Genomic DNA, 13,893 nt, shown 5'->3' with positions numbered 1-13,893 from the left:
CAAAAGTCATGAAGTTACAGAGAAAGCTGCACTCACAATAATACTATATACCACGAAGCAGCCTTTAGCAACAGCATCACAAAAACTATTTCTTGGGTAGTACATTATAAGCAGAAGATAATTTTTTTCCTCCTTCCCTCTTAAACAGATACACCCTGGCTCCTGCCCCCTCTCCAGTAGTATTTCTGCTCAGACCCTTATTTAACCTGCAGACAGAGAAGGTACAGAGCAAGATGCCAGAGCATATCCCCCAGCCCACCACCTCCCCACTGCAGCCCCCCCGGGCAGCAGGAGTGCCCCAGCAGTGTGGCTCCCACCACCAACCCCACTGCGCAGCAATTAGCCCAGTTCTCCAGCGCAGATTTGCGGCTTAGCTCTTAAAAGCCGTTTCATAAATATTCGATGGCCTTTCCGACAGGGTAATGTGCCTCTGTGACATTAAAGAGGAAACTCTGCAAAGGGGAGGGATGACAACAAATTTATCCACCAATAGCACACTCTTTTGGCACAAAAGCACATTCTTATCTTTACATCCCATAATGAGAAGGCAGGGACGGGACGGTTGCTACAGCTCTCTGGGTGGGTAGATGTACAGTGTAAGAGAAGGGTAGCTGTAAATTTTTAGATATTATTTTCCCCCCGCCTTTGCAAGCAGAAGGACCCACGCGTGCGGTCCTGCCGTGGTTTTCCTAAGCCCCCGGTGAGGAGGACTTCTTGCACGATGTCAGACTGCGAGGGACTGCCTGTGGGTAAGCGCCAGATTTATATTTACCCCGGTGTCCTGTCGACTAGTTCACATTCTCAGATTGCAAAGTCACACGCGAAGCTGCTTGCTTTTGAAGGGAGTCGGAGCCGCAGCAGGGAGAGGAGAAACTCCCTGCAACCACTGCAGATCCTGGTGCAGTCCCTTAAGAGTTCATGGTGGAGGGCTGGAGTGGGTGGTAACGCCTGGTTTTTCTCTAAAGGCACAGGGGCTGGAAAGGAGGAAGGGTTTAGTAATTCAGCCAGATGGTCTGAAGTGCCTGTGTCCGGAGAGATGATGGTATCGATGTACATAGTCTCGAGCTCCCGAAGGAGAGTTTCTGGGGATGGGTCCTGCCGCACCAAGCGCGCTGTGTACGTGTCCTGTTCATGCCTTGATAAACCTTCCCGGATGGTAATGGACGCAGCAAGGGGCAGATAAATGTAATTTGAAGGGTTTATTTGCTGAAAGGAAATAGAAATGTACCTTATTTTCAAAATAAGTGCCTTACATGTTTTGCCTATATCTGGGAAGGAGTCCTTTACTAGCACTGATGGCTGTATATGTCAAACTTCACTGAGCAGGAGGACACATCAGCAAGAAGCATGTTTCTCAGCTGGTTGTTGTTTTTTTTTAACTTCTAGAGGAATTGTAAACACTCACTATACTGCACAAAAGGAAACTTGTCAAAATGCTAGAGTGACTCTGTGCCAAGGCATTTTGCTAATAAAGAGATGGACCATTGAAAACATCATTTTTTTTTTTTCTTTTTTCCTTTAACTGTGGCAAGCATTTCTCTTTTCTCATATGTGTATATATACATATATACATACACATACTGTGCAGCACTCCTGTTTCACTGGCCTGTGAAGGCTGTGTGTCAGAGATGAGGATGTGGGCTAAAAAGTGAGGCTGGGGAAGAAGGCTGCTGCAGTGTTTTTTTTTTCCCTTGTCTCTCTGCTTTCCTTTTACAAAAACAATCTCATGTCCACAAATGCACACTCAAAACCAGAGTGGAAAACTGTAAATTATGTATACGGTGCAGAGCGAACTGCATCAGGCGCAATTCCCTGTGCTGTTGCTATCGTTGTCTAAAGAGAGGAGAGATGAAGATGAGTATTTCTCGCTTCCCTTCTCAAAGGGCTGATCTGTTAACCAGCAAAGCTTCCCTTCTTCAGGCTTTGATTTTAAGGGCCTGACTTCAGTTTGCTTGTTAAGCACTCTGAGTTGGGGGTTGGGTATTTCAGGGTGACAGTGACAGTATTTAGCTGGCATCTGGTATTAATGATGAAACTGATATTGTGCATGCATGGCATGTTGTGTGCATAAGTTACTGACACCTCAATTACCTTTGCTGCTGAGAGGACTAAGGAAGTTTCCTCCAGAAAAGCGTTTATAGATGCATGATTTGAGGGAATGAAGCAGTTTGTTATGGGCGGGAATGAAAAGTTTAGGTAAAGTGATGTTTAGATGTGTACGTGGATCGGAAATGTGCCAGCATACACAGGGGAAAGGTTCATTTCTCTGTTCCCCCAATAATCCTGCCATGTCCCCCAGCTGGAGCTGACCCTGCCTCCAGCCCAGCGGGACTCACCCTGCCTCCTGCCGCCCTGCCCCGCACCGAGCACGGACGGCCAATCAAGCCAAGTGGTTGTCCGCTGCACAGACCTTGCATAATTTTCTGGTTCATGTATGTATAGAAGTGTGTGTGCATATATGCGTATATAAATATACACAAAACCAGCACTGGGCATAGAAATGGTAGCTCCCCTGTGCATTTATTAAGCAATTTTAGTGAACCAGTGGCTGATAGCTTGCTTTTCATGTTAAGGTATTTTGAAATCACATCATGCTCTTTGTGGTTATTGCTCTTATACTATCTAGTTCAGAGTTTAAAACTTTAGCAGTAAAAACTCCATAAAAAGGGATGCAAAAAATCAGCATTAAGCTTTCTAAAAATAATCATTAGTGCCTGCTAGTGCAGAAATACCACTTTGCTGAATCCAATGAGCGCAGTAAGGCTGGTGGTGTACTTATAAAATCTTTGGGTTTGAATGCAGCCAGATAATATAGCTGCAAAAAGTTGTTGCAGTGACAGATACCATCAGCATCACAATGAGGCTAGAATCCAGAGCCCTGCTGTACAGATGTAGACAGGCGTTTGTGTATACACATGCACACAGCTATAAAGAAATTTAGCCAAAGCACAATATTAGTGGCAAGTGTATGTATTGCTTCATGAACCTTTTCGCAAAGTGTATGCCTCCTGAACAACCTGGAGAACTGCCGTTTGTAGTTGCAGTAAATTAATGCCAGAATTTTTAGACTACTTTCAGCCTACACAAAAATGTAGCAAGAACAGCTGCGGAATTGTTCCCTGGAATAAGCAACTCAGAAGGAACTTCTGAATACAACCTTTGAATTAAATAACTGGATATGAATGGGTCAATATACCAATAATTTTTCAACAAGAAGCTTTATTCAGTAAGAGTATCCTACTTCTAAGCTGGAAATTGTTATGCAGTTTTTCAGGATGAAAGTACTGGGTGTTTTTAAATCTCTGATTTATGTTTAATTCCAGCATGGCTGCACCCTTTTGCTGATGTGGAAGGGAAAATTAAACATATGATACAAACAAAGTTTTATTTTGTTGTTTGAATGTAGCACAAAAGACAAAAGGATCCTAGATGTCAGACTGCAGATTAAACGCAAGCAAGTGTACAGTCATTTTGGACTGAATTCATACCAAAAAAGGCACTTGAAAGTGTCACTATCAAAATGATCTACTAGTGAACAGAATTCTAAAATTTACACTATTAATTTCCCATTGTAACATGGGGAGATAAAGAAGAAAGATCAGTCACTTCAGGACAAATGCATTCCTATTTCTTTCTGGTTAGCAATTATTGACATACTGATGCTATCCATTAGTGCCAGCTGCATAGATTTCCTGTCATTCCTACATGCAGATAAAGGAAAAGTACATCAATTATTTAAGTGCTTCCTCTTGTGTGTATTATTTTTCTCTTGTAAGGAGACATAATTCAGTCTCTGTACAACTGAACAGCTTTTCACGCACCCAGCATTTTGATTAGGACTGTAGGAGTCATGGTGGTTCTGGTTCTTAACACAATCCTTTTGACTTCAGCAAACCCTCTGAAGTCATGCAAAGGTTCCTAAAGTGCCTCTTTCCTTATTGTCTTGTTTCTTGTTTCAGCCACAGACTAACTTTGAAAGGCATGGGTAACTTTTTTGTGGATAACATCAGTGCTGTGATAATACAAGGTATTCGGCCGTAATAGGTGAAGATCATATCGTTGAAGAAGGAGTAGCTATTCAGACACTGGCAGTCTCATATGTACATACTTTCCCTGCTATTCACTACAACAGGGCGAAGAAGGGAAGAAACAGAATTGATGTAGCTTGTTCTGCAGCAGGTGGCATGCGAATCTAACCCAATTTCCTTAAAATTCCTCTCAAACTTTTATTGGCCTCATTTCAATAGAGGAGGAAACAAGACCTTTCATCTGAAGTATATTCCTGCCTGTTTAGCTAAGTACTTCCTTTCAAAGCTAAAATTACACATTTCAAACATGCTTTTAAGACAGGCTGGACCCAATTTGTTAAAATCGGTGTGTTCAGAATCAGGATATCCCAGAAGCCTACAGGAATTTAGACTTCCTGAAATTCAACACATGCTCTGCACGGTCACGGGGAGTCCATCTGGCTCAGCCAGAGAGGCTGCTAGTGGGCGAGACCTCTGTCTTCCATGCTGGGCTGTCCCTAGACAGCCACTGGGAATAAAATATGGCATAAACATATTTTTGTAACAAAAAAATCATTAGAAATGACTCAGCACATGCATGAGCAGTACTCCTGTCAAATAAAATTGCCCTACTTTCAAGTACTCAGAATAGGATTATGCTTTAAATTAATCTTTCATCAGATTTGGTAAAAATTGTCCAGCTTTTTGCAGATAAAACTGTTCCCCTTAGGGCTGGAGTACTGATTCTACTTTGCAGTCTAGACCTTAGGTAAACGGTCTTGACTCAGAAACTAATGTCATGTGAGTGGTCCCACTGAACACTAACTACTGTTTGCAGGATGAGACCCTAAGTAAAAGCATCACACTGAAAACACTTTCAGAACTGGTGTGCAGGCTGCGTTTAGTGCTTGGGGGTAAGCAGGGGAGTCTAAATGCTTCCCCAGTCTATCAACCCAGCTACCTGCTGCAGGTTAGAAAGGTAATGGCACATCTCAAGCATTTCAAGAGAGCAGTCTGCAGGATGAATGGTAGCTTGTGACCCCACTAAAACCCCCAGCACACTGGCTTGCAGGCTTGAAGCCCCCCAGGAGCATCCCCCAAGGGGAAGGTGAGGCCAGGGTTCTGGGGCTCCCATGCCTGCAGAGCTAGCTTTGCACAGCGAGGCATGAGCAATCTTGCAGTCAGTACACTTATAAACAAAAAAAACCATATAAAGCTTTCAGCTTTGGGAAAGGATGGGGTGAAACCCGAATGAAGAGTGACTGTGAATGACTACCACCGAATCACTGTCATTGAAGCTGTGCAGCCTTGCTCAGGTCACAGAAGTTAGGTTGCCTGAAGTCTGTCTAGGGATTTCAGCTCAAGGTATAGGAGTTCAGTCTTGCTCTTGGCTAACTTGCTGCATGCCAAGTCATTTAAAGATGCTCTGCAGTGGCAATGGACATGACTGAGCCAAACATCTTAAAGAGGGAAGGTAAAAATGTCTGATGGTCACTATAAATCTTCAAGAAAGAAGCACTTCCAAATGCCAGCATTTACCCCATTTAGAATCATAGAATCACAGAATTATTTAGGGTAGAAAAGAATTTAAGATCAAGTCCAACCTTTAACTTAGCACTGCCAAGCCCATCACTAAACCATTTCCCTAAGTACCATACGTACACATCTTTTAAATACCTCCAGGGATGGTGACTGAACCACTTCCCTGGGCAGCCTGTGCCAGTGCTTGGTAAGCCTTCTGGTGAAGAAATTTTTCCTAATAGTGGGTTGTGCTCTTGCTTCAGCTACTGATTGATCCCGGCTCACTGGGGAAGATTTCATCTCTGCATGTGACTTTCCATTGGAGAGCATCCTATCCATGAGGCAGTTTCATCTGGTTTGGCTGAAATCCCAGGGGATTTCCTGTGGCCTGCATGCTCCCCCCTCTTTTCCCAAGAGCTCTCTGCCATGCTCACTAGACCCAGCAGCCTGTCCTCCATCAGCTTGGGTGTGGGGAAAGTCCTGTCCCAGGGAGAGACGGAGAGGAAATCCCACAGGATCCTGCTCTCTGCCTGCTCCAGTTTTGGATAGAATCATAGAATCATTTAGGTTGGAAAAGACCTTTAGGATCATCAAGTCCAACTGTAAAACTAACACTGCCAAGTCCACCAATGTCCATAAGCACCACATCTACACATCTTCCAAATACCTCCAGGGGTGGTGATTCCACCACCTCCCTGGGCAGCCTGTGCCAGTGCTGGACAACCCTTTCACTGAAGAAATTTTTCCTAATATCTGATCTAAACCTGCCCTGGCACAACTTGGGTCCATTTCCTCTTGTCCTACCACTTGTTATTAGGGAGAAGAGACTGACCCCCACTTGCCTACAGCCTCCTGTCAGGCAGTTGTAGAGAGCGATAAGGTCCCCCCTGAGCCTCCTCCTCTCCAGGCTAAACAACCCCAGTTCCCTCAGCTGCTCCTCATAAAACCTGTGCTCCAGACCCTTCACCGGCTTCATTGCCCTTCCTTGGACATGCTCCAGCACCTCTACGTCCCTCTTGTGGTGAGGGGCCCAAAACTGAACCCGGGGTTTGAGATGCAGCATCACCAGTGCCGAGTGCATGGGGATGATTATCATCATAGTATTTTAAGCATATATTTTGCAAAGTGATGAGAACCTGGAACACTATTATTTAACAGGGTTTGTAACTGATGAACATGACACAGAAACTCCTATTTTCATGTATGTACCCCCTGGCAAACTAATTTCCTTTTACATTTGGAAAGTCAAGTCAGAAGATAAACATTAAGACTTAGAACCAGTCACAAATTTTCCACTAGAGAGTTCTTCCATCACAAAATGCAGAGGTCACCAAATCAAACCACAACATTTTGTCAACATCAACTTCAATATATTAATAATTTTAAAAACTACATTTTGAAAACTGAAATTGAATGGGAAGTAAGGCAAGAATTCTTGGAATGTTTGGGTAAAATAAACCCAAATATAATATCTGAGTTCCTTGGCCCAGTTTGATGCAAATGAAACTGAATTCCCCTAATTTTCTTGGCAGCTGGGAATTCTCCTGCTGACTCGCTCTGCAGCTCCACCTGGAGATGCTGTGGCTCCCAGATCTGCCTGAGCAGTGCCTCGAACAGCGGAGGCTGTGCGTTGAGGGGGCAAACACCCATGATAACAAAGAAAGCATTACTTTTTAAAGGTTTTGAACAGGTTTTGGAACATGAGGATCAGGCAAATATGCAAAGTAAAATGAGTGGCTCTAGTGTCTCAGGAACTTATGCTTTGCAAGAAACCTCCTAGGAGCAGGTTTATGGTGACAAGCAAGCCCCACTAAGACACAGGGTTGGGACCCTGCCAGAGGCACACCTGGAAAACCCTCCCTGCCCATGAGGCATTTCAAGACAGCCCCACGATCCAAAATATTAAGCCAACAGTCTTTAAAGAGTTAAAATCACTTGAGTTAAATTTTCCTGCTTCACAGGCTGCTGAGGGCTGAGCCTTGGTGAAAGGGCTCCCTGCTGAGGAGGCACTGCCAGGTTCAAACATGGATTTCAAAGCCCTGAGGCTGCAGTAGCCCAGCCTTCCACCTTCTCAGATCTTTTGTTGGGGAAAAAAGTGCTTTTCCATTTGGGAGAAATCTGAGGCCTCCCAAACCCACACAGCAGTTGCTTCAGTGCTGGGAAAGGTGGAGAGTCGGAGGGCTCAGAGCAACTCCCCATTTGCACTTGTGTAAAAGGCCACAGATGGCAAAGCTGCTTCTTTGTCATCAAAAGCAAAGAGGGAAGGAGCTGCTTTCTGTCACAGCCAGGCTTGTTCTCAACAACGGTTTAGCCCAGCTCAGCCAAACGTAGCATACCTGTACAGAGCTGTGTAGTACAAGCCCCATCCGCTAGTCATAAAATTATTTCTTCAAACTAGGTTCAAATTTTGCAACCTCTGGAATTAGGGAAAAAGACTAACTCTGCTGCCGACTCCCTTTTTCTCACCCAACGTTTTGCTTAGGAGTAAGCACAGCCCTAGGAACCCCAGCCCTGCCCTGCTTGGCAGCCCGGGTGGCCAGGACGAGCAGTTTGGGTGGGCCAGGCTCGGAGACCCTGAGTGGTGTCCCCCCCGTGACAGTCCATATGCTTCATTTCAGAGGTTTGCTGCAGACAGTGTGGCAGCAGTGGCACATGAGTGTCCTGTTCCTGGGTCTTGGTGGTAGTTAGGTGGGAGCTGACTGTGTTCCAGGAGTGTCCTGAGCAAAGGCGCAGGGTTAGGCTGCATCTTCAGCATCTGCATTTGAAGCGTAGCAGGTGAGGTGTCCCTCTGTGGACTAGGCTAAATGTTTGGCTGGCAGGCAGGGGCTGTGCCTGCTCGCTGTGTTTCTGCAGCACAATGTATGTGTGCTAAGTGCTACTGGGGCTCCAAGCGGCAGGTATTTGAGCGAGCAGAGACATTAACGCCCATTTTCAGAAGCTGGAGTTTGCAAAAATGTACTGAAATCATATCTAGGAGTAAGAGAGGATTTATTTTCTTTTTTTCCTTTCTCTCTCTCTTTTTTTTTCTTTTCTTTTTTTTCTTTTTTTTCTTTTTTTGAGGGGCAATGCTGAAGGAGAAGAACTCTTTCAGGCAGGCAGAGACAGCTGAAGTCAACATGAAAGGTTGCAGCTGGGATGCTGGCTGAGGATCTAGTTAAGGAAATACGGAAGATGCTACATAGCTCCCAGGTGCTCCTCTTCCCCACCCCCGTTACTGACAGGAGGATTTTGCTTATCTGTAGAAAAAGCTGGAAGCTGTAGCTGTAGGGTCTGTGAGCAAGAGCACTTGGACAGGCTCTACGGTGCATTTCTGAACAGTGTCATTCCATGATGTTTACAGTAACATAAGGCATGCAAAAAACAAGTGATGTGTTTTTCCTCCTCCTCTCCTCCATGCCTCATAACATCTGCAGCATTTCCAACATAGTCTGTGTTAAGCCATTGGCATTTAGAAGCCATAATTGCATTTAATATTTGCTCCTTGCTATCTGGAGCCCTGTCTTTCTACAGACCCGTTTTACAGGCAGTAATTTAGAGGGTGGTGCACCCTTCCCTTATTTTGCCGTTCAGACTCCAAACTACATGTCCAGTTCGCCCTACCACCAACCTGGTGAGTGCCCAGTCTCTCATCCCCATATTCAGTGGGTTCTCTGTCCCTGTCATTTCTTTCTTTACTGTCTATGATCAGCTCCCTCACCACACATAGTGGTTTCCACAGTTAAATTTGTAGCATTGTTGATTCCCTTTGATTTCAAACCTCCTCTAAAAACTCATCTAAAAGACTGGCAAGGTCCCCCAAATGCTTTCTTCCTTTCAGGAAAGAAACTCTAGGGCAGAGGAGTGGGGTCCTGACAGATGCCAAGCGCTGGGCATGGACCTGTTGATAGTGCCCAGGATCAGTTCCCCGAAGGAGACCTGGGTTTCACAGAGCAGCTGAAGTCACCATTGAGTCAGTGGGGGATGTGGGAACTGGTCAGAGCTGCTCTCTGTTTCTGCATGTGAGCTGTCAATCACAGAAACTGCTTTTGGAGGAAAAGCCTGCCTCTGCAAGCAAGCCTCAGGTGACTCCAAACTTTTGTGGCTCAGTAAATTGGCTCTGGCCCTTGAGGAGTCAAAACAAATCCCAAGAAGATTTAGGAAAGTATAATGTTGTCTCCATCACAGGTAACAGGAGCATTTCAGAGAAGTGCCAATGGCTTGGTCATCTCTGACAGCTCCTCCCCACCGCTCGAGCAGGAACCCCCCAGCAGCCCATCACCGCTCTCGGCACCGTTTGCATGGCTTATGTTTCCACCGCTTGAGTGCTCCTTGGGAGAGCAAAGGCTTTCATCCACACCACCTAGTGTGAGGGCATGAAATGAAGAGTTTGGAGAGATGTTTGAAAGGTTTAGGTCCACAATCCCTTCATAAATCCACAGGCCAATCTTGGCATTTCATGCAGTTTTCACCTATTTTGCAGGTAAACATACTTACTTGCTGCCTACACAGCACACGTGCACACACATCCTTTGTGATGTGCTCTTTGTGGAGCTGCGGGATATACCATGGCTTTGCCAGTCCCCCTCAATCATGCAGTGCACCCAGAACACTTCCCAGGAACCAATAAAAGGACTGTGAAAATGGTAATATCCTTGCTGCTGCAACCAGCAGTGTGAGAGGAGCCCCAGGGCTGTGGGCTGAGGCATATTTGTGTGCATGGCCACCCTCCCAGTCCCCTCGGATGGGCATGGTCATTCCTGCTTTGCTCCAGAAGCTCTGATGAGAGAATGACCCTGCACTTCAGCAGCTCCCTGTGTTGTAAAACCGTGTTGAACCCCAGCAGGCAGCCAGTTACCTGGGCAAAGGGTCTCCAGCCTGAAGCTGGGGTTGGGTGAAAACTGTCGTAGCTAAACAAATTGCCTGAAGATGCCTTGCTGATGCAACAGAGAAGTAAAAGCACGCAATGTCTGAACACCTAAATATTTTCCACAGATACTCAAAAATCTGAAAAAGTGGCAGCAAGCTGAGGGGCCCTGATTGTACTTGATTGTATCACAGGGATTAAGAAGGACCTAACTTCAGGTTAAATTTATAATTTGTGCATTTCCTCCTCTCTGGGGGAAGGAAGAGCTTTAGAAGCCTGATCTAGACCCCTTGGAGTCAAGAGGAGCCTTTCCATTCACTCCAATGAATTTGGATCACGACTCCTAAAATCTCAGAAATACTTTTACCCACCTGATCCATAGGTACAGACTGTGGGTGGGTCGGCTCAGTTCTTCTCAAGACAGCCTGAGCCCTGTGCAGTGCAGCTGGTGAGCTTTGCTGGGTGACACCTCACCAGCAAGCGCTCTCGTGGTGCGTGGGAAGCACTGTCCACCAGTCATACTTCATCCCAGCACGATTGCTCACAGAAATATATTTATATTTGTACCTAATTAAAACTCAGTGAATGTTTTGTATTTCCCCTACTGAATCACTGCTAGATATGACTTAGCACTAAGTCACAGCCACATGTTGGTGTTACTCAGAGTTTATATGAGAGGGACTGAGGCTCATCAAGATTAAGCCAAAACCAATTCCTAGTGATGAGGGTGTCTCATCGCAGATGCTGAGGAGCTCTCCTTTCAGAGCACACAGCACCATATTGCATATATTCAAACTTCATTGACAGCTCTGAGTGTTGGGCATGTCTGTAAATCAGATCCATGGTCTCTGGTCCAGAATGAGGACATGAGGAATGTGCCATCAGTGACCATTTGTGAAAATCTTGGGTTTCATAGTTGCTCGTGGAGCAGAAATTCTCCCTTCGAGAACTACTCTGAAGCTGAGGCACAGATACAATCCAGTTCCCAGCATCCAGATTTTCAAGTTGACTTAGCCTGAAATTGTGCTTCCTGGAATTGCATTCTTTACCATGTTCAATATTTCCAGCAGGTGAAGCTGTGATGTTATAAACAGCTTATTGGAAACACATATGTCATAAAATACAAAATACTCTGACACCTCATAACTAGATCTTTAGCAATAAGCATACTTGTTATAATAATTAGATACTTTACCAGTTGTTTGGAGATACTCTACAGTGTCGATAGCCTTGCACACAAACACCTCTGATACAGGCAGCTTGGTCCTGGGACACTAAATATATCATTTCCTACAGCTCTTCTACCCCAAATGAGAGATTCCCAGGTTCACCCTGTAGCTACAACAGCCAGCTGGCCTTCTCACACCCATCTGACTCGGGCATGAGATTGCAATCCATTTGTGCTGCAGGCATATGGGCTGCACGTGGAAAGGATTTTGAGAAGGAAACTATTCTTTCCTGCATCTACCATAAGTTCCAAATAGTATATTCAGGCATAACCGTTCAAAAACAGACAGTGCATTGATGCAATGCAAGCAGTTTCTCTGGGAAATTTCACCTAAACTGTTTGATTTGTCTTAGTGCTGCCAGCTCTTTGATGTTTATCATGAGCCTCATAAGATTTGTTTTAATTTTTTTTCTAAAGCCAGGTTTCTTGGGTCATGAGTTTTTGGTGGTTGTCAAGATGTCTATGCGTGATCTGTTTTCACCCAGTCAGCAACATATGGGGAGTCCTATGCCATTGGAGACTGAAGATTTTTTTCCAAAGACATTTTGGTCAGGTATTTAAACATCTAAGGCATAGGGAGAAGCATCATGTGGGAAAGTGCAAGAGAACATGCAGTGTCTGGAACAGATATGGCAGGCTGAGGCACACAGTGTTCACATGTGTAGGCTGGAGAATAATATTTCTTTAACAAAAGCTGTATTTTTAAACATCAACCACATTTTTGTGTGTTTTCATTTTGAGTCATTGAATGAGAAAATTGGAAAACTCCAGGGAAAGCATTCAATCTGCTCACAATTTTTAACAGGAGGAGTGTTTGTTTTCTCAGCAAACTCCTCTCCTACAACTATTTGGTTTCTTCAGATCTTTGGGGAGCCTCCCTGCACATAAAGTAGCTGAAGAGTCTTTTTGCTGTCCTTTACCTACTCCCTGCCCGTCGCCCTGCCTACTCTGATGTCCTGTAAAGCAAGGGGAGTAAGAAGACAGCTCTTCACTCTTCTCCCACTACACTGGAAGGAAACTACCATTGAAAAGTGACTGGATGAGACATATTTGTCAAGGCATGATGAGTGTCCCCTCCCTACTGTAGAAGCCTCACTCCTCAGATCAATCAAAATGTAACCAAGGCCAGCGAGGCTTCAGCACCCTTGTGGGCTCTGGGGATGCAGAAGGACCATCAGAGCCTGAGTGTGAGCATCTCCTTGCTTCATGCTGCCATCAAGACCTCAGGAGGACAGAGCCAGTTCCTGGAGTGGCACCTGTGGTCCTGTGCCATGCCCCTCACTGCCAAGGTCAGTTGTCCGTGCAGGGGAGAGGAGACAGAGGAGCACCCCAAGGTGCATGAGAAAACTCACTACTCTAGGACTATGAGACACGATGGTAGCCAGGAGATTAATGTCTCTGTTTTGTCCAAGGGGGAGATTCAGGCTTAGAAATTACTCTGTTTTCCTAAATTGGTTTTACTCTCTCCCACAGAAATATGCCTCAAAGTTGAGTGCATGTTTAGCATTTGTTTTCTTCTAATGAAGTTCAGCAGCTGGGTTATCCTAGATAATGGTGCCAAATCTTTAAAGATTTCCTTGTTCCAAGGTGATTGCTCAATTGACAATCTGCCTCGTTAATTTAGCTGCCTTCAGGGACAGAGGAGAACTGGAAGCAACTGGACACTTTACTGATTTGACGTGAAGAGCGAGACAAGGCTGTAGCATGAGTCTATCGCAGCACGGCCCTGAGCCCGCTCAAACAGCTGTGTCTCTGCCACTCAGAGTGCCTGCGTTCTCGGGAACAAACTCAAATGGAGTTGTCTGGAGTAAGGAGCCAGCACACGGGATCAAATTTACTTTCCACTACTGGATGTGCTGCCTTGCTGCAGGCCAGCCTGTTTACAAGTTGGCTGCCTGGAGAACACCAAGAAGCGATGCAGCTGGGCAGGCACCTCTGGTACAGTGTTCTTCAGGGCTGGTGTTGCTCCTCTGTGCAACATCACTCATTACTTGCAATGAGTCCCAGACCTCTCCTTTCAGCAGTTAATAGCATCTGATGAGCCCGTGTGTTTGAATTTCTGTGTGTTGACCCAGTATCAAACATCTACAAAAGGGGTGAAAAATCAGCAGGAATGCTAATTCGCCACTGAACTTGGTCTATGGTCAGAGACAGCCCTTGGTTTCTGCCTGGAGCTGGAGGTCAATTTTAGTTAAGTAAAAAGTTATTAGATCCCCGTTTCTGCTTCCATTATTTCTCAAAAGACACTTAGCAGAACTCAGTTCTTGTTTACATTCTCTGGCTACTGATGATGC

General features: G+C 45.2%; 1 protein-coding gene across 1 annotated transcript in view; it reads left to right on the top strand.

The window, feature by feature from the left end:
* Positions 1 to 531: 531 nt before the first annotated feature.
* EML1 (EMAP like 1) overlaps positions 532 to 13,893 on the top strand; it is a 130,592-nt gene continuing 117,230 nt past the window's right edge. The window contains exon 1 of the mRNA XM_040599795.1: positions 532 to 749. Coding sequence (XP_040455729.1) covers positions 722 to 749 — 28 coding nt within the window. The 5' untranslated portion in view covers positions 532 to 721. The remainder of the gene's footprint in view (positions 750 to 13,893) is intronic.

Source organism: Falco naumanni, chromosome 7, assembly GCF_017639655.2.
Source record: "Falco naumanni isolate bFalNau1 chromosome 7, bFalNau1.pat, whole genome shotgun sequence".
Lineage (NCBI taxonomy): Eukaryota > Metazoa > Chordata > Aves > Falconiformes > Falconidae > Falco > Falco naumanni.
Note: the sequence above shows the minus strand (reverse complement) of the source record. Positions and strands in the feature narration are given on the sequence as shown.